The 19,746-nt window shown below is 40.0% G+C and overlaps 1 protein-coding gene across 1 annotated transcript; it reads left to right on the top strand.

The window, feature by feature from the left end:
• The first annotated feature begins 1,785 nt into the window (after positions 1-1,785).
• Positions 1,786-19,218, top strand: LOC103711153 (probable histidine kinase 4). Its single transcript, XM_039118987.1, has 12 exons — positions 1,786-2,652; positions 2,734-3,171; positions 3,791-4,024; positions 4,102-4,271; positions 8,375-8,593; positions 8,682-8,868; positions 8,953-9,004; positions 9,095-9,324; positions 9,523-9,621; positions 12,067-12,776; positions 13,157-13,639; positions 18,464-19,218. The coding sequence occupies exons 2-12, from the start codon at positions 2,887-2,889 to the stop codon at positions 18,720-18,722; spliced, it is 2,928 nt and encodes a 975-aa protein (XP_038974915.1). The 5' UTR covers positions 1,786-2,652; positions 2,734-2,886; the 3' UTR covers positions 18,723-19,218.
• The last annotated feature ends 528 nt before the right edge of the window (positions 19,219-19,746 follow it).

Raw genomic sequence — 19,746 nt, 5'->3', positions numbered from 1 at the left:
ATTTGTACAATAACAGAGTTTTACGAAGGTATACATGCAAATATCAATTGTGAAAGAATATTCATGTAAAATTAGATATTTAGAAGGACATTCATGTAAAAAATCTTAAAATTAAATTGGCTATTATGATAGCCATCCAAATTATACCTTGCACCAAGTGCACCATGCCAGTGAGATTTTGCCACAAAGCCAAGCGAACAACATTAGCGCTCTGCTTGCTCCGGTCTTCCTGATGAGAAAACCCTAGCCTTCTTGGAATTGAGAAGGCATCAAGGAGGGAGACGAGGGGCGGATGGCATTCTCGCCGGCGAACGCCTCTTTGGCAATGGGGTCATGGGCGGCCATCCATGCGACGAGGGCGGCGAGACAGTTGTAAAGGTGCATTGGGGCGTCAGCGAGGCTTGCGATGATGAGGAAGGCGACATTGGCGTGGAGGACGGCGAGTAGCGGCAGGACGCCGCCCTCCGCCCTCGAGGTTGGCAAGGGAGGTGGCAGCCGGGGCAATGGTTGGAGGGGCCGAGGGTGAACTCTTCTCTCTTTTTTTTTTTTTGTGCTAAAAGCGGGTTTTCATACAAAACGTGTACGAATACATCCAATAAAGTCAAAAAATACTAACTCACGGAGAGCCAGAGGCAGCTCCCCCTCCCCCACCCACAGGGTGTATCCTGAATGATGAGCCGCAAAGGCAGCCACCCAGTCGGCTGCCCCATTGGCTTCTCGAAATACATGCTTGGCCTGAATGGCCACCCCAACCCCACACATCATCCCTATGTCCCGAACCAAGGGGTGGTATGAGCCCTCACCCCTCAGCCCCTTCTGAATCCAACTGATGACAGTGGCTGAGTCGCCCTCCAAAACAATCGAGCCAGCCTGCAAAGCCTGCCTCGCATATCGAAGACCGGCCCAGGCAGCTCGTAACTCTGCCCCGGGGACCGACGTGCCGAACAGCTGACAGCCCCCTGCTGCCACGACTCTGAAGTGCGGGTCCCGTATCACAAAGCCCGCACCACCTCGCGCGCCTCCATCCAAAACCGATCCATCGAAATTGACCTTGAGGAAACTCGGGGGTGGGGGTTCCCAGGTGAAGAACACCATCTGAGAAGCTGCCGAAGCAGAAAGAGAACCCCAGGTGTCCCGAGCTATCAGAGGTCCATCTGAAGAGGATCTGATCTCCAATGCCTGAACGCGCGCTAGCTCCACCACGAACCTCGGTGACACCCTGCGCTCACTGGTGAACTCTTCTCCTGACTTATGCTGACATGGCTTGTGTGGCCATATGGCGAAACCTCGTTGGCGCAGTTCGCCTCATGCTCACCCGCGAGGAAGACCATATTTATTACAAATGGGCCCATTTCCTATCAGTTTTTACCTTAATGACAAATCAGTCCCACTTTATTACTCAAGTTGGCGAACACTGTCGGCCCACGCTTCAGTGCAAGAAAGTACGAGGGCAATTTAGTCATTCTGACCTGCTCTCATGTCACCGCGCTCCTCTCCAACTCGGCCTAACTCCCCAAGGGGTGAACTCCTCATCTCCACATTGACGAAAATACCCTCCATGGTAAAGCCAAGAGAAGTTGGAATGGGAGCATTTTGGTAATTCTGACCTCAGGAGATCACGTGACGGTCCCTTCCCTTTCTTCTCCCAGTGTCAGGCGTCGCTGTCGTGGAGATCTCCAACCCTGATTCTTTTGGGCCCTTCTGCTCGCGAGCAAAAGAAGCGAAGAGCCCTAACTCGATATATATATATATATATATATATATATATAACCCCTAAACCTAGCTCTGGCGCTCCCTCGATCCCTCCCGCCATTAAAGCTGAGCCGAGTACGGACCGAAGCATCTCTTCTTTTTGACCGCAGTGCAGCATCCGAGTTGGAGCGCAGAAGGAAGTATTCAAGCTCCAATCTCCGCCTTGTGATCTCTCTGTAGGAGAAAGAGAGTAGAACCAAAGAGCTGCAACAATGGCGGAAAATGCGAAGAAAAGGAGGCTCTGAACACGGACTGGCTCGAAGAATCTCCCAACTTGACTCCGAGGCCTCGGCAACCAGCGGCATTTGAGAGCGGACCCAAGATCGCTTCCGAGAACTTTGAAATCCGGCGTCTTTGCAGTCCATCCGAGCTCGGAGGAGGCCAAAACCCCAAAGTACTGCGGTTTTCTCCGGTTCGGTTGGTTCCAGGGCGGGAGCGAGAAAAGCAAGAGGAAGCGAGAAGGGAAAGGAAAGTATTATATTAGAGCAAGAGGAAGCAAGTTTTTTTTTAATAATTGCAGCGTATTGCAGCGTATCTGGAGATATCTAATGAATTGTATTCAGCTGGTTGCCTGCTTCGGAAAAGGGCGATGTCTCGAATATTTGCTCCCCTCCATGCGCTGCAATCCCATGAGGAAAGAGTTTGAGAGAGAGATTTCTCTGCTATATTCTCTCTTTCGTCGCACCCCCTCGGCTTCGCTCGCTTGGTCTTTTTTTTAATCCGAGAGCAGGAGAGCGTGCTCTGGTTTTGTCCCCAATCCCCAACGGCAGCGCGGTTCCCAACCGGACATGCCCGAGATCGGCCGAGTTTTTTATTCCAAGGGAGAGAAGAGAAGAACGGGGGTGTCTCATTCCCTTCTCTTCTTTTGAGAAGGCCTCAGACCACGCCTTCGAACTAGGAGTAAGAATCCCACTCCACCATCTTTCCTTCTTTAATTTTCTTTATCGCACAGCTCGCAGATCAATGACCGAATGATAGCAGTTGTTGTGGTAGCAGTAACAGGAGCATAGAATGCTACAGGTCTCCCCTTGGTGCAGTGCAAAGGAGTGAAGGCTCTTAAAAGTTGGGATTTTCTGTGGAGCGAGGTTGGTTTGAGAGGAAGGAGGAAGAGAGTGAAGCTGGGATTGGGTTGACATGGTTGCGGGAATGGCGGCGGCTGGGGGGAGGAGGAGGTGGTGGCTGAACCGGACGGCGATGGTGGTGGTGTGGGTTGTGGTGTCGGTGGGGATCTGGGTGGGGCTCCATTGGTATATCCGGACGGTGAGCATGAGGAAGGCTGAGGAGGCGCTGGAGAGCATGTGCGAAGAGCGGGCAAGGATGCTGCAGGACCAGTTCGCCGTGAGCGTCAACCATGTTCATGCTCTCGCGATCCTCGTCTCCACCTTCCACTACCGGAAGCAGCCATCTGCCATTGATCAGGTCTACTTCATATATTCTCTCTATATTTTTCTATTATTATATACTGTTGTTGAGTTTGTTTTCTCCATTTTTGAGTTAGTCAGGGATGATACAAGGATATCTTCCCTTTAGTTTCTCCCATGGACTGCTGTTATTCTCGTTCTACTGCTTTCCTGGTCTGGATTTTCCATAGAAATTCATATGTAGAAGTCAATAGCATCACTGATGGATATTACTCATTGTGGAGTTCTCTCCTATATAGTATTTTTTGGGTTTGCATTCTTTCTTTATATTTTGAAATTGTCGGGGAGAAGTGAAGGATAGAAAGATTCTTTCTTTGTCTTTATGTTTTATGATTTGTTTTTCTTTTTCCGTTTTTTGGTTGTTTGGGTGCAATTTTCGTTGAGGTTTTCATAGATTTCCCGGGAAATTTAAAGGTCGATATTGATAGCACCTGCTAGTTTTATTGTTATCTATGTTGGTTGGTTTCATACTTCGGGGGGGGGGGGGGGGGGGGGGGGGGGGGGGGGGGGGGGGGATTTGGATTTTATTCATTTGACTGTGGATAATCTGAAATGCATGCAGTTGGATTATTTTGTCTATTGGGTTGTTCTTTCTTAATTTTGAATTTTGGTTTCAGGAGACATTTGCCTTTTACACAGCCAAGACAGCATTCGAGCGGCCGTTGTTGAATGGGGTGGCATACGCCCAGCGGGTTGTTCATTCTGAGAGAGGAAAGTTTGAGAGTCAGCAAGGGTGGACAATCAAGACCATGAAACAGGAGCCATCACCAGTGCAAGATGAGTATGCCCCTGTGATATTCTCTCAGGAGACTGTCTCCTATATTGAGGCCCTCGATATGATGTCTGGAGAGGTTTGCGTTACTTCTCAAAGCTGCTCTTCTTATTTTATTGGCTATTGACTGTTCATTTCGTTATGTTTTCTGTATAGGAGGACCGAGAAAATATCTTACGGGCTAGGGCTACCGGCAAGGCTGTTCTTACAAACCCATTTAGGCTGCTTGGGTCCAACCATCTGGGTGTGGTTCTGACATTTCCTGTGTACCATGCGGGTCTTCCTGCAGATGCAACTGTAGAACAACGTGTAGAAGCAACTGCAGGGTGGGATAACTTGCTGAAATTTGGTTTTTTATTGTTTACCTGCCCTTTTAATGCCATTTATCTTCTTCAGGCGTACTAGATCTTCACTTCAGCAATTAATAAGATGGTGCTAAGTGAGGACCAAATTTAGTAGCTAGCTGATTGTTGACTTGGGATATATAATAAGATGGAATGTAAGTAAGTTGATGCAGTAATGAACCATAAAGCTGTCAACAGTTGCTTGATTGCTTTTCTCAGCTTTTACTGAGCTTTGTTTAATATCCTTTCCGTTTTATGCTAAGCTACAGTTCTGCTGCAGAATCATTTATTTTTTCCTAACACTTGCATCATAAGACCAACATCTGCTAAACCGGTACTGGGCCTTGGACCGGCCGGTGACCAGTTTGGTATGGGCCCATACCATGCCATTGCGGAATGTACCAAAACAGAAAGAGGGATGTGGAGAGGAAGTAGGAGAGAGAGGGAGAGAGAGAGGAAGTGGGAGAGGGAGGGTGAGGAAGAGGGAGGGAGAGAGGAAGGGAGGGAGAGAGAGAGAGGGAGCTTACCGGTGAAGGTTGGTAGGCCATGAGGAGGGCGGTGAAGACGGCGAGCCTTCCAACGATGGCGGTCTCCATTCAAGAGGGAGCCTTTCAAGAAGAGGGAGCCTTCTGTTGGCACCTCAAGGCAATAAGCACCATTATAGGAAGCTGTTAGAGAAGAGAAAGAAATGAGAAATTCTAGGATTTCGCTCTCATTCTCCTTGTCTTCGAGGTTGAGGAGAGAAAAAGATGGTAGGGGAAGAAAGAGAGGGGGGGAGGCTTACCGGTAATATCCGGCATCGAAGAGGGGGAAACGAGTGCTAACTGGCAGTAAAGCAATGAGAGAGCCCTCAAAGGCTCTTGAACCACTGAGTGTAGTGAGTGAGTGGGAGGATCATAAATCAAACCAATCTGACTTGCTGAACTATTCTAACTTGGTGTTGGTTCAGTTCCGTATAGGCCAAACTACTCAATTCGGGTTAGTTCGATGATCGTTGTATAAAACCTTTGTAGAATTTATTTCCTTCGATAGGAATGTGGCTTATGCAGAGTATATGCAGCTAAAAACCTCTTATAGGCAAACTTTATACACAAGTTAGTTAGTAATATGATCATTATGGACGGATGAAGGATCCTACCAATTTTGTAAGCATTATTATCTTTTCTTGTATTCTATAAGCGGCAGTAGATAGCAATTTTACATCTATAGCATCATTGATAATATATACTGCTCTCTGAAACATCCAAAGAACATGTTTAGTTATTACTTAACACTTTTTTCAATATAGATACTTCATCAAATACAATGGATAGAAAGAAAGGATTGATAAGTCAACATGATGATAATACCAAAAGTGCAAAAAGGCAGTGCATATTTTGGAAATATGAGACACCATAATGCTGAAATAAATGTTAATCACTTCATTAACTGCAATTATTTGGGTTGAAAATTGCCCTTCGCCAAAGAAAAAGAAATTAAGACATTCCCAGGAATATACTGGACATCAGTTGATATCTGCACTTTATGTTTTGTTAGTATGATCCATTTTACTTTCTCTAGAATTAGAAACTTATCAAATTTTGCATTTTTTTATACCTTGCCTTACATTTTTTGAGACTACATATATGCAGAATATCAGATTCTGAGGAGATACTGTTCTTACATCCACTTTATCATTCAGTCTTCCTAATTGCACATTACTCGAGATTGTCTCTAATCTCTGTATTATTGGTTAAGTGTTGTTATTACAGGTGAAAAGTTCTAAGTTTAAGTTGTGCTGGTAAATAGTTTCTGTGTAAAGGTTGTCATATATGTTTCACTTGTTTTATTTTTCTAATATCAGTTAGTTTTTGTTACTTTTCAAGAGTTGTTTCCTTATTTGTTATTTTCTTGTATAAATCATGGGTTTCCCCTATAGGATCTGGTACTTATTCTAATCCATAACCATCTTTACTCCAGATAAAGAAGTAATTGGACTCTAGGAAAGCTCCTAATTTTCAAGTTGTTGCATGTATTGGTGGGGTATTATATAATTAACATGGTAGAATTTAATTAACACAAGTCCAAGAAAGAACTTTCTATTGGCCTCTTGCTATAATTCAATTATTGTTCTGAGAGAATTTGCTTGCATGTATGTCCGCAAGTTCATGTTCTATACGATGCTGGAGATTATACATGATCTTTTCCTCTTCCACATTTTGAATCATATTTCTTTTGTCTTCCCCTTGTATCTGCCATTTGTCGCAAGAACCTGCTAGGTCAGACTTTCTTGTCATTCCATCCCATCATTCCGCTTTCTTTTGGCGTTGTATGGCTTTTTGGTGGCATAAGTGTTGTTCTGTTGTGTAAGGGCGATTGAAGAAAGCACATCATCTGGCAAGATTTGGCAGATGCTAGCAAGCTAGCAAATTCGAATGTGTTAAATAGAGGTGTTTTTTTTGATATATTGAAAAATGATATTTTGATAAAGCTTGTGATCCTCTCGCATGATACATGGGGTGGTGGTTAGTGGTCTGAGGTTGCTTCTTATTGGCATTTAACACATATGCCATTAATTGGAAAAGGAATTGGAAGAAGGAAAAGACAAGCATTGGAGGAGGAGGAAAAAGGGAATAAATTATTATTAGTGTTTACTTTTTGTGACTACAATCCTTTCCTGGGTCAGTGTAAATATTGTTATTGATGTTTATTGAACAATAGTTAAAACCAAAGATCATTGCGCCATTACCGAGGCCTGTATCGGTTGCACAACGAGATGGTTTGGTGCGCCCCGTGCCATTTCGTGCCAAGTCTGTACCGACACAGCAGAGGGTGGGGGAGAGGGAGAACGGGAGAGAGAAAGAGAGAGAGGGGAGAGGGAGGAAGGGAGGGAGAGAGGAAGAAGGCGAAGCGCGGCCCGACATGATGGAGAAGGTGGGGTAGAGCCGTAGAGGGAAAGCAGGAGAGAGGAACAGAGAGAGAGAGAGAGAGGGAGAGGGAGAGGGAGGGAGATGGAGATGGAGAGGGAGGGAGGGAGAGAGAGATGGAAGGTGGCGGATGGCAAATGGCTGGTGGAGGGCCAAGGAGGGGCGGAGAAGGGGCTTCACCCTTTGGTTCCGTTGTTTTGTTCAAAATAAGGGTCCTGAAGGGGAGCCCCTTTTTTTATTTTGAAGAATTTATGTGAAGTCGGGGTCCCTTTTTTATTTCGAAGAGTTTTAAGTGAAGTCGGCAAGGGAGTTGCCGACTTCACTTAAACTCTTCGAAATTAAAAGGGGTCTCCCTTTGGGACCTCTATTTTGAATGAAATAGGGGAACTGGAGGGTGGAGCCCCTCCTCCACCTGTCTCTACCGGCCGTCCGCCACCCTCCCTCTCTCTTCCTCCCTCCCTCCCTCTCTCCCCTTCTCTCTTTTTTCCTCTCTTTCCTTCTCCCTCTTCTCCTCCTTTGCCGGTTTGTCTTTTTGAAGGTCAAAATCGTCCTGGTCCGCCGCCGGTATGGCTCGACATGCCCCGAACCAGGCTATTTGGTGTGAAACCGCCGACGTAGCGTATAACATAGTTTTAGGATTTAATTGGATTTAACTCAAATTATTCTCTTTGTTGGTAGAAGATTTAATTCAAATTATTTACATGATTAATACATTACTCAATCTTCTGTGGTTAAACATCAAAACTACATGTTCAGGTGATACTAGTCTTCATGTATCAATTCTTTTCTTTCTTTTCTTTCTTTTCTTTCCATAGTTGCTTTACTAATTTCAATATGGGAGAGGCTTTGTAGTTGTTTCTATTTTGAGAATGCTAAATTTTAGTAATTTAGATGAAAAATTCAATGTTGTTTAAAAAAAAAAAAGATCATTCCCTTGTACCCTCTTTATTGTACTCTCAGCTAAACAGCAACGTAAAAAAAAGAAAAAAAAAGAAAAAAAGAAAAAAAAAGAAAAAGAAAAGAAAAGGTCATTCCCTTGTACCCTCTTTAGTGTATTCTCCGCTAAACGAGTACTGCAAACAGAATTTTCTTACTCTAATTCTTTTGTTGAGTATATCTCTATGTTCAGCAAGTATTTCCTTTCTTCTTTTACTAGCTTAATGTATTGATGCTTAGCAGATATCTTGGTGGCGCCTTTGATGTTGAGTCGCTTGTGGAAAATTTGCTGAGGCAACTTGCTGGTAATCAAGATATAATGGTGAATGTGTATGATGTCACTAACATTTCAGAGCCCTTGATCATGTACGGGCCCCAAAATCCAGATGGATTTATGCCACTTTCGCATGTCAGCATGCTTGATTTTGGGGATCCGTTCAGGAAGCATCAAATGGTGTGCAGGTAAGCAGATGAAAATAATTAATTCTTGCTGCCTTCAACATTTTTATATGATTAATTTGCTTTGTAACTACTTGATGGTCCTGCACAGGTACAGTCAGAAGCCTCCCATTCCATTGTCAGCCATTACTACCCCATCTGGTGTCTTTGTAATCTGTATGCTAGCAGGGTATATACTGTATGCTGCTTGGACTCGCTATGACAATGTCAGGGAGGATTGTCGAAAGATGGAAGAGCTAAAGGTCCAAGCAGAGGCTGCAGATGTTGCTAAATCTCAGGTCTGGAATCTCATCTAAGCTCACACTTATATGGGCTGGTTGTATGTTTTTGACTTGAATGTACTCTTGTTTCTTTCTTGGCAGTTTCTTGCTACTGTTTCACATGAGATAAGAACACCCATGAATGGCGTCCTTGGTATCCTTAACTCTCTGTTTATAATTTCTTCACTGTCATTTATAATTGAGATCTGTGTCTAAATGATACTTTGCTCTTTGTCTATGCTAGGAATGCTGGACATGCTTTTAGATACAGATCTGAATTTAACTCAAAAGGATTATGCACAAACTGCCCAAATATGTGGAAAAGCATTGATAGCATTGATTAATGAAGTGCTTGACCGGGCAAAAATTGAAGCTGGGAAGCTAGAGATTGAAGCAGTGCCATTTGAACTGCGATCCATCCTAGATGATGTTCTCTCTTTATTTTCTTCAAAGTCAAGAGAGAAGGGTATTGAGGTGATTTTCACTTTCCCTTAGCACTTATTGAACTGTGAGTTGATCAGCCGACATAGTTCTCCAATTTATTATACTTTACATTCTTTGCCATACTGCTTTATGAGATGCTGATGTACATGCTATACCTAATGCACTAACTGACTTTGCTTTCATACACTTCAACCTTCTCACTGTGACTTCTGTACTGGCAAATTACAGCTTGCTGTATTTGTATCACATAAAGTTCCGGAGATTGTCACGGGTGATCCAGGGAGATTTAGACAGATAATTACAAATCTTGTCGGAAATTCAGTTAAAGTAAGTAGTCCTTTTTGAAATCTTGTTGGAAATTCAGTTAAAGTAGTCCCTTTGGCTCAGTGACATCGCTTGCTGCTATTTTGCCTTGTCACTTCTAAAATCTGTTGTTGTATACCGAGATCTGTATTCTTGTGTTGGATGCTGTGGATATAGGAATTCAACTTGAAATAAACAAAACATTGGACTAGATGTGTTGGTGATGTAGAACAGCAAGGGGTTCAAATAGTTGAAAGCTAATTTCAACATAGATCTGATTTAATATCCTTCAGAAAATCAATCTATAATATCAACAATTTAGTGAGAAAGAAGAATAGTAGCAGAAATAAGAGAGGATAGTAGGGAGTAGAGAAGAAGTAAAGAAAAAAGTAATAAAAGAAGAAGAAGAAAGAAATAGAGAAGTGAATAGAGATAGAAAGATAAGAAGGGCCAAATCTGACCTAAATAAATCCCTTCACTCATTCAAAATAAATCACTTACACTACTCTCTCATCGAACCCTAATAGACCTTTCTATAGACCAAACTAGAACTTTTGATAGGCAAGTAACTAACAGGGTATCGTAATGCACAAGTCTCTTGTCACTATGGGGTCTAGAGAGGGTCAAATGTATGCGGTCTTACCCTTGTATGTGCAGAGGCTGTTTCTACATTTCGAACCTATGACATCGAGGTATCAATGGAGCAATCTTACTATTGCACCAAGGCTTGCCCTCTTGATAGCAAATAAATACTCAGCAAAATATTTCCTAAAACAAATTTCAAATAGCACATTAGCCTATGTAGAAAGACACCTAAAACAACCAAAAATCAAATCCGAATGGTTTCATGACTTATCCAACCCAGCATATACCTAATCTAAAGACCATTTATGCCAATTCTCTTAAAATAGGACTCAAAAATCAATTCTAAGTATTACCAAAATAAAAGTTTCAAAAAATTACAAAAAATTGAACAACACTTTTTTTTAAAATTCTTCATCATTTGCTTCCACTGTATGGATCATTACCTTGAAATCTTCAAGATGTCACTCATAAGTGTGATCCACCATTCATTGGTTGGTTTGGTGTCCATTGCTTGATAATTAACAAGCTTTGGATAATACTTCTGATGGGGATCTTCATTGAATCCAACAAATCAGTAAGGAATGGATCTTCGTATTGTTCTATCTCTGACATTGCCTTTAGGATTGTGACTTGATCTCATTATGAGTGCTCTTCATAAAGTCTTCATCATTGCAATCTTCTACCTTCAAAATACCAAATAGATCATCATTTGCAGTATCCACAATTAAATTATCTTCAATTGCATCATCTTGTGTGATGGGAGTTTAATCGTATGCTTTTCACATTGAGAAGCATTGATTGTAAGCTCTTCATGAAGTGTTGCTTTAGCTTTTTCATTCTCCTGATTCTTGATCGATAGTTCATCCTTAGAGAGCTTTCGATGCCTAAAGCTGTTGTAGTTTTTTGTAGTAAAACAGTCGTTGACATCATATCATTATTGATAAATGTCAACCTATTATCCATTGGGCAAATATCTTCTCATATTTGACATGCTTATGAAGATAATCAATTTTGAAACTCAAGTCCTCATTTTATAACACAAGAAAAGGGAAAAGAATAGAAGAAAATAGAAAGGGATCAAGAAAAAGGACTACAAGAATGAAGTAGGACCCTTTAGCTCTAATACTAGATTGACATAGGACAACCGAGGGTTAAAATAGTTTATTCTAGCATAGATCTGATTTAGTATCCCGGAAATTCAATCTGCATTGCCAAGAACCAGTGAAGAAGAAGAATAGCAGCAAAAATAAAAGAGAATAGTAGAAAGGAAGGAAAAATAAAGTGAAGGAATAAGAGAAGAAGAATAATAAAGAAATAGAGAAGAGAAAATAGATAGAAAGAGAGAAATATAAGAAGGCCAATCCTAGCCTAACGAAATCCTTTATCATTCAAAATAAATCACATATAATACCTTTTCATTCAACCCTAATAAACCCTATGACTTGATTTCCACAAACTAAGACTCTTGATAGACAGGTAACTAATCTCCAAAATATTTCCTAAAAGAACAAATTCAAATAGCACATAACCTTATATAGAACGACACCTAAAACAATCAAAAATCAAATCCTAATGATATCATGACCGTCTAACCCGACATATACCTAATATAAGATTCTTTTAAACCAATCAAAAATCAAATAATGATATCATGACCATCTAACCCAACATATACCTAATATAAGATTCTTTTAAACCAATTTGACTTAAAATAGTACCCTAAATCCAATTCTAAAAATTACCTAACTAAAAGTTTTGGAAAATACAAAAAAATTGAACTATACTTTTTTACTTGGCATCAGTTAGCTATCAAGGAAAAAATGTCTTGTGATCAATTCTTTCATCCAATTGTACACTTATTTATTCATTTGTGACTTGTCACAGTTTACTGAACATGGCCACATTTTTGTTCAAGTTCATTTGATTGAGAATTCAAATAAGGTGATGGATGCAAAAGTTGATACAGATTTGAATGGATGTTTAAGTGATATGATGGTTCCATCTGATGGCACATTCAACACTTTAAGTGGTCTAGAAGCTGCTGATAGAAGGAACAGTTGGGAAAATTTTAAGTTGCTACTTTCCGATGAGATGCCCCAGTCAGACAAATGCAAAAGTGGGATGCCCTGCAGTAAGGATTCTAGTAATGTAACTCTGATGGTAAGTGTTGAGGATACTGGGATTGGCATCCCATTGCAAGCCCAGGATCGGGTATTCACACCTTTTATGCAGGCTGATAGTTCAACATCTAGGAATTATGGTGGAACTGGTATTGGCTTGAGTATCAGTAAATGTCTGGTTGAACTTATGGGTGGGCAGATAAACTTCATTAGCCGCCCTAATGTTGGAAGCACATTCACGTTTACTGCCGTTTTCCAACGATGCAAGAAAATTGCAGGTGGCGATCCAAAGAGAACTCTTTCTGAGTCTTTACCTACTAAAGGAATGAAAGCACTTCTTGTTGATGCTCGACCGGTCAGAAGTGCTGTAACAAGATACCATCTACAGAGATTAGGAATAACTGTTGAAGTTGCAAGTACTATCAAGATGACACTTAATGCATTATCTGAACAAAATGGTTGTTTAAGATCTGGGTAAGCATTCCGATATGTGTTTACGATCCTTTTCTTTGCATCTCACAAGTTGTCCAAGATAATATTGAGAATTGTCAGTTCCATCTTTTTGCTGTGGACTTTGTTTGTGTGACCACCATTTTTTTAATAAATTTGTGACCTTGAAACCATCGAGTCAGTTGTTCTTGCATCTATATCAATGATTGTATGTTCATTTTTATTACTTAAACAAAAAAATTCTAATATTTCATAAATGATTGGGAAGATGCACATATCGAACTGAGCAGCTCCTTGTTCTTTAATCCAATCCAACAGATCGAAAATTCCTTAAGAGCTGTTGGGGATTTTTTTAGTATCATTCTTATTTTACTGTATATGTATTTTTTTAATGGCATATGCAGAAAGCATCCATACATACTGTTAATTGAGAAAGACTCCTGGACTCCTGGAATGGATGTCTACTTACATGATCAGCTATTGGAGTGGAAACAGTGTGGTCAGATACCTGAAGTGCCCAAGGTCATCCTTTTGGTGACCTCTGAATCTGATAAGGCAAAGGTTGGGTCTTTTGTTGATACAGTGATCATGAAGCCCTTAAGAGCAAGCACAGTGGCAGCATGCCTTCAACATGCATTAGGAATGGGGAAGCAAGGGAGGAAAGAAATGCCTAATGGACCAGCTTTTCTTCACAGCCTACTAGCGGGAAAAAATATACTGGTGGTTGATGATAACAAAGTAAATCTCAGAGTTGCTGCAGGTGCTCTCAAAAAGTATGGGGCAAAGGTGGAATGTGCTGAAAGTGGGAAAGATGCTCTCTCCCTCCTCCAACTGCCACACAAGTTTGATGCCTGCTTCATGGATGTCCAGATGCCAGAAATGGATGGGTATGTATGATAAAGTTTTTTTGCTATTGAGATGAGTTATATATTGTTGGTTTTTTATTTAGATTGTGTTGCCATGTACATAAATCTGGTGTGCACCTTTTTCTCATCTATATAATGCCATCTCTAATCTGTTCAGCATGTTTAACAGATCAGGTTTCCTCAGCTTCAAAAAATTTTAGCTGTTCCTTTTACTGTTTAAACAGCCGGTATACTAGTTTTCAGAGAAACATTTTTGAACACAATTATTTTAAGATTTAAACTATGTTAATGTTTTGGAGCATGATTGTTGTGTTGATTTAAAATCAGATTTGAAGTGAATGGTTTCAGGGATTGTGTTTTTACATCATGATTCTTCTATAGAAATTCAGAGTCAAGCATTCTATTATTGCTCTATGTTTTTCACATACTCTCTGCTCGCTCACTTGTGGGGTATAGTTGCCTTGAAATCTGGGATTTATGGCACTAGTGGAATTATTATTCTGTACAGTTCTATATTAGATTCTGGGAGGCCTATGAGGGATGATTATGGATAGGAGGAACACGATGTTAGACGAAAATAGGATGCCTGGCCATATCTAACTTGAAGGGGTTGATGTTTTGTAAGATCCAAGTTCAAATGGACTCGGTGCATGCATTTTGAGGGAAATACAAAAATGCAAACAACATTTCACATGCAAACTACAAGCATCATAAGTAACCACCAGCACATATTAATTATCCTATGGGTCGAATTGCTGCTTATCATGTTTCTGCTGGTTATAGGCCCACATGGTATGCATATCATATCATGATGACACTTGCACACATTGTAACGGAAGTATATGAAAGGATTCGTAACTTCCCAAACACAGATAGGTTATGATTGTCTTGTACTCATATATGGACATTTTGAATAAATACAGTTTAAACTAATTATAGAAATCTAGGATCATAAGTCGCTATATGTGCTGATTGTTGCTTACCATGCACATTCTATAAATTCAAGCAATTTTAATGCAAAGTAACACTGTGCAATTATTTTGCTTGTGTGTTACAGATAGACTAAAAATTTGTGATAAAAATTATAGGAGAACAACTAACTACTTTGACATATTTATAACTTAGGTATTTCAGACATGTTAGTGCTATTGGGAAGCTCAAATACTAATAATAATATGACTAACTTCTAAGCTATGGTCATTTCTAACCTTTACTTCAATAAGCTATGATGAATCCTTATCATTACTATGTACTGTTGGCCTTCACATCTTTATGAATAAAGAAAAGGAAAATTCAGTAGGGAAGAGCTCGTGACGACCTAGAGTAGAAATAGAAGGTGCCAGGATGGTTAGGTGCATGTTTAAAACAAGAAGCCAAGGTAGAAGCCTGTACCACTATGTATCAGCTTATCTAAATTCATATTAGAACTGATAACATAAATACAAGTTAGGGGCCATTTGGTTGTCTGCAGTAGAATTGCATGCAGCTCAGGCTACAGTTCAATTGCTTGCAATTGGAATTGTAGTTGCAGAAAGGTGCCTTATTTTGTTGTCAGTAATTGAAAACTTGCAAACATGGTTATAGTTGTTAGGTTGTTTGATGTGGAAAGAAATATTGTTACATTGAATTGTTCAATTTTCTATTAGAGTATAATATTTATCATATGATTTGTAATTATAATAGAAAAATAATATTGCTGGTAAATTATCATTTGATCAATATAAAAATAATGACTATAAAATATTTTGATACTATAATAGTTAGACATATTATCTACCATATGCACTATAATAACTTCTAATTATTATGTATTATTATATTATTATATATAGATTGTAATATTATAATCATAATATAGTATTATAGTAGCAATATTACTTATAATCATGGTCTGCCATACCGGCCGGTACAGGTCGGTATGTACCGGTCCGGTCTGAGACCGGTACCGGATCAGCGTGGAATTCGGTACCGATAGTTTATTGTTGAAGAACCAGTATGGGACCGGTTCGGAACCAGTACGTACCGGTCCGGGCTGCCACCGGTACGCCGACCGATACCGGTACGACGGACCTTGCTTATAATAATATTATGGTATTCTAATAATAATAGCATTTTCATAATATCATATTATTACTACTATAATATCATAGTAGTATAATATAATATGACTATTATTATGATGATATTCTTATATTTATAATAATAGAATACTCACTATATAATATGATAATAATATTTTAATATTATTATAAATTTATAATACTATAATATTCTTATAACATTGCTATTTATAGTAATATTATTATAACATTACAGAATTAGTTTAGTTTACAAGGATATCATGGAGTAGAAAGGGAATAGTTACAGGAGCGAGGAGACCCCTTCCAAAGGGCTTTCTCAATTACAAGATTCCTTGTAGCTGATGTGACGAATTTTGGCTCCAACCCAATTTATGAATTTTAGGGCACTGTAGCCTGAAATTGCAATTGCAGGGATCCAAACACTTGATTTGGATGCCTACAATTCAATTTCTGCCAACTGCAACTGCAACGTGCCGATTGCAGGCAACCAAACAGCCCCTTGGTACATACATAGACTAGCACACAAGGCACAAAGCTGTGTACCCTGTACCTTGTTGACAATTTGCTGGCACAGTATATAGGCTCTTTAATTGTTGACTCAAGACTAACACTTAATCAAAGAGGAAAAAAAAACAAATTTTCATTCCAAATATACAGCAAATTAGGGTGTCAATGGGGGCAAATATCTACTAACCAACCAGAAATATAGGGATTGAATATGAAGAGTAGGCCTGGTAGGCTATTTACTTGGCTTTGGGTCTCAGAATCTGACTTATTGTGTTGGGTTTGGATATATGCTGAACCATACCCAAAAGCTGACCTGATCATATAATATGTGTCCTCATGTATAATAGTTTTAGTGTTTCTTTTCTATTTTCTCATGTCAATAAAAAGAAAATGTTATTTATCTTTCCCACTCTAGCGTATCCTCAGATTCTTCTTTCCTCATGGTGAAAGGATCAACAGCTATTTATTGAGCATTTATGCAATAAATGAAAAAACAGCAGAATGATGACTCTCTTCCTCATCTCTTGGCTGGTCTACCCTTAAACTAGCCTTTTACCTCACCTAATAATGGCAAACAAAGCCTGAATTAGACTAATTGATATCCAATAAGGACCCTAAAACCCTACATGGTTATTATTGGGTTTAGTATTTTGAGGACCCGTGTGGGCGTGTGTTTAGTCCCACATCGGTTATTTGCTGGGTAGATCTTGGGTACTTATACAGGATTAAGAAATTCAAATAATAACTTTCGGCTAGCCATTTTAAGTGAGGTCTTGGGTTGTTACAAATGGTATCAGAGCAGACCTGGCACATAAACTATTAGGACTAGGGGACACTGCAACACGTAGCCATTGGGGCTGACCATGGGCCGATCATGGTGTTTATGATTAGCTTTGAATGGATTTGAACCCTTAGTTTGATGAGGACGTTAGGACTTGAACAGGGGGAGTATATGCAGACCAGTGCGGGCGTGCGTTTAGTCCCACATCGGTTATTTGCTGGGTAGATCTTGGGTACTTATACAGGATCAAGGAACTCAAATAATAACTTCTGACTAGCCATTTTGGGTGAGGTTCTGGGTTGTTACAAGTATTGATATGGGTGTAAAGTATAAAGCTGGCTTCCATTTGGGTTTGGATCAAGGTTCTCAAATTACCTAGGCAGTCTTAGGGGGGGCTAGGAGTTGAGAAATCTTTGACAAGAATAATAAAATTAAGATGATAGTCTTCTATAATCAAATTGTCACAAAAGATATATTTGGTTCATACAAACACTTACGAGAACATGATTTCATAAATGATAGGTAGGTAATTACTTTTAATCATAATATGATCTTGCATCAAGCAATATCTTTGAGAGCATGTTAAAAACACCAAAAATAGTTAAGGCAGATCGATGGAGGTCTAGATGGAAGACTATTATTAGATGCCTGAGGGGACACCAAATATGGATGGCTGTGATGTAAATACATTCAAGACTCATAAAATATCATCCCAAACTTATGAGATAGTGTATAAAATATACAAAGAAAGAAGGCTGGAACTTAAAGTGATCAATAATATCATAAATAGGTGCCTGCCTTGTAGAAACACAGCTTATAGATGGTCAGGCACCCGCCTAGGTGCCAGCCAACCTTGGTAGCCACCTCACCTGGAAACCTGGAAAGCATCAGACACCTTGGAGTGGGGTTACCCAGGCGCCTACGTGGTTGTTTGTGACAGCCTTGACTTGGATTGGCTCATATAATTTGTGTTTATGGATGGATATTAGCCACTAGCCAAAACCAGCATGAATCCATTTGACACCTCTAACAGCAAGCTTTGCACATATTATAGAGGATGGGTTTCAATCAGGTACCAAATAACTCGTCTTTTTTTGTGGGAAACAGATGGTGAGTAATACTTGGTTACTTGATTACTTGTAGGCTCAGCCACAGAGGCTTCTAAATCAAAACTTAAATGATCAGAAATATTGACTGAACATTATGGTCTAAATTCTGAGAGTTTTGCAAATACCTTCGGAATTTGATTGTAAGATATTTTTTTAAGTGATTCTGTATATCCCCTTTTTTGTTAACCAGTGAACTGGTGTACTTTTTTCAGCTGTTGCTGACAATTTCTTAAAGAGAAGCCATTAATACTGACTGAGATCCCCGATTAGCTAATTCTATTCGTTTTAAGTTGCTAACAAAACATCAAAATATTTAGGTAAAATAGGAGCACGATATGTAGATTACAAGGTTTCCCCTTTGTCACAGATTTGAAGCAACTCGACAAATTCGGCTAATGGAGAGCAAAGCAAATGAGCAAAATAAATGTGGAGAAGCTGACGAAGGTTCTGAAAGGGCTGAGTGGCACCTGCCAATTCTGGCTATGACTGCTGATGTCATTCAGGCAACATATGAGGAATGCATGAAGTGTGGAATGGATGATTATGTCTCCAAGCCCTTTGAAGAACAGCAACTTTATCAGGCAGTTGCCAGGTTCTTGCTATCCAAACCCAATTCGGATTTATGAATGTACCATCATAAAGACATGCAACATCGTGCATGTTGCAACTTAGTATTACTGCAACGGAATTGAAGGGTGATGGTGCATCCCTACTGATGCATTCTGCTTATGCCTTCCATCTCAATGACTGGTGATTTATCTTAGCAAATTCAGTCAGACCTAACATGATGTTTTTCGGTTTGCATTTTTCACCCTTGTCCGGCAGTAGCTGAGTCTCCTGAAGTTTCAGCAAAAGATGCTTGGCAGCTTTGCACATTATCGACTTTGATGATATACAAGGATCTGTAGCATAAGAAGGGCCTCAAGATATATGGGGTAGGTGGAAAGGCTTCTGATGCCTGAAAGGATGGTGTATACTGTATATTTCTCTGATTTATTCTTTAAGGTCTCTCTGAAGCATGTCCCTTGTCCCTGTTTTTCTGTATGTTTTTGACTCTCCATAATTTTTCCGACATACTCGAAAAGTATGTCATGACAACTACACCGATGAAGGCTTCTGATCTCCCCTTATTGTCTGATCTACTTTAATTTACTAAAGTTGCGGTGAGCACTCTGGAAACTGTCGAGTAACAGAAAATTAGTTGTCAACTGATCTAGCAACTGATATGTTGCAAAGATGGTGGTCAGGTATGAGGTATTACAGATAAGATACCATAACTCTGATAAAGTGAGTGTTGCTATTTCCTTAAAGATACCCAGGTGAACTATTTAACATGGTTTGCATCAAATGCTGTTCAAATTAGAGAATTCTAGTTCTCTGTATGATTTCTTTTGTCCTGTGTTGATGACTTGGTAGAGTCTGCTCTCCAACCACAGGTCCGCAGCAAGCCTTGAATCTGCATGATGCCAGGCCTGCTGAATGTGCTCTGTGATGAGATCTTCTATGCTCATTCGAATCACAGGTCGAAGCAAACTTGGTTATTTCAAGTGATTCTAAGGTGAATTTCTACTAGATCGGTCAGTCTGCCTGGGTACCTGACTGCTAGACTTTTCCATTATGGATGTATTACTGACTTGGGGAGTTTCCTCA

The sequence above is a fragment of the Phoenix dactylifera genome, unplaced genomic scaffold (genome assembly GCF_009389715.1).
Source record: "Phoenix dactylifera cultivar Barhee BC4 unplaced genomic scaffold, palm_55x_up_171113_PBpolish2nd_filt_p 000465F, whole genome shotgun sequence".
NCBI lineage: Eukaryota > Viridiplantae > Streptophyta > Magnoliopsida > Arecales > Arecaceae > Phoenix > Phoenix dactylifera.
Note: the sequence above shows the minus strand (reverse complement) of the source record. Positions and strands in the feature narration are given on the sequence as shown.

Bases quoted from the DNA above. Each gene is read 5' to 3' on its own strand.
- LOC103711153 (XM_039118987.1), top strand. From the start codon at position 2,887: ATGGTTGCGGGAATGGCGGCGGCTGGGGGGAGGAGGAGGTGGTGGCTG. The intron at 4,025-4,101 runs GTTTGCGTTACT...TTTTCTGTATAG, and splicing joins TCGATATGATGTCTGGAGAG to GAGGACCGAGAAAATATCTT. The intron at 9,005-9,094 runs GTATCCTTAACT...TGTCTATGCTAG, and splicing joins ACCCATGAATGGCGTCCTTG to GAATGCTGGACATGCTTTTA.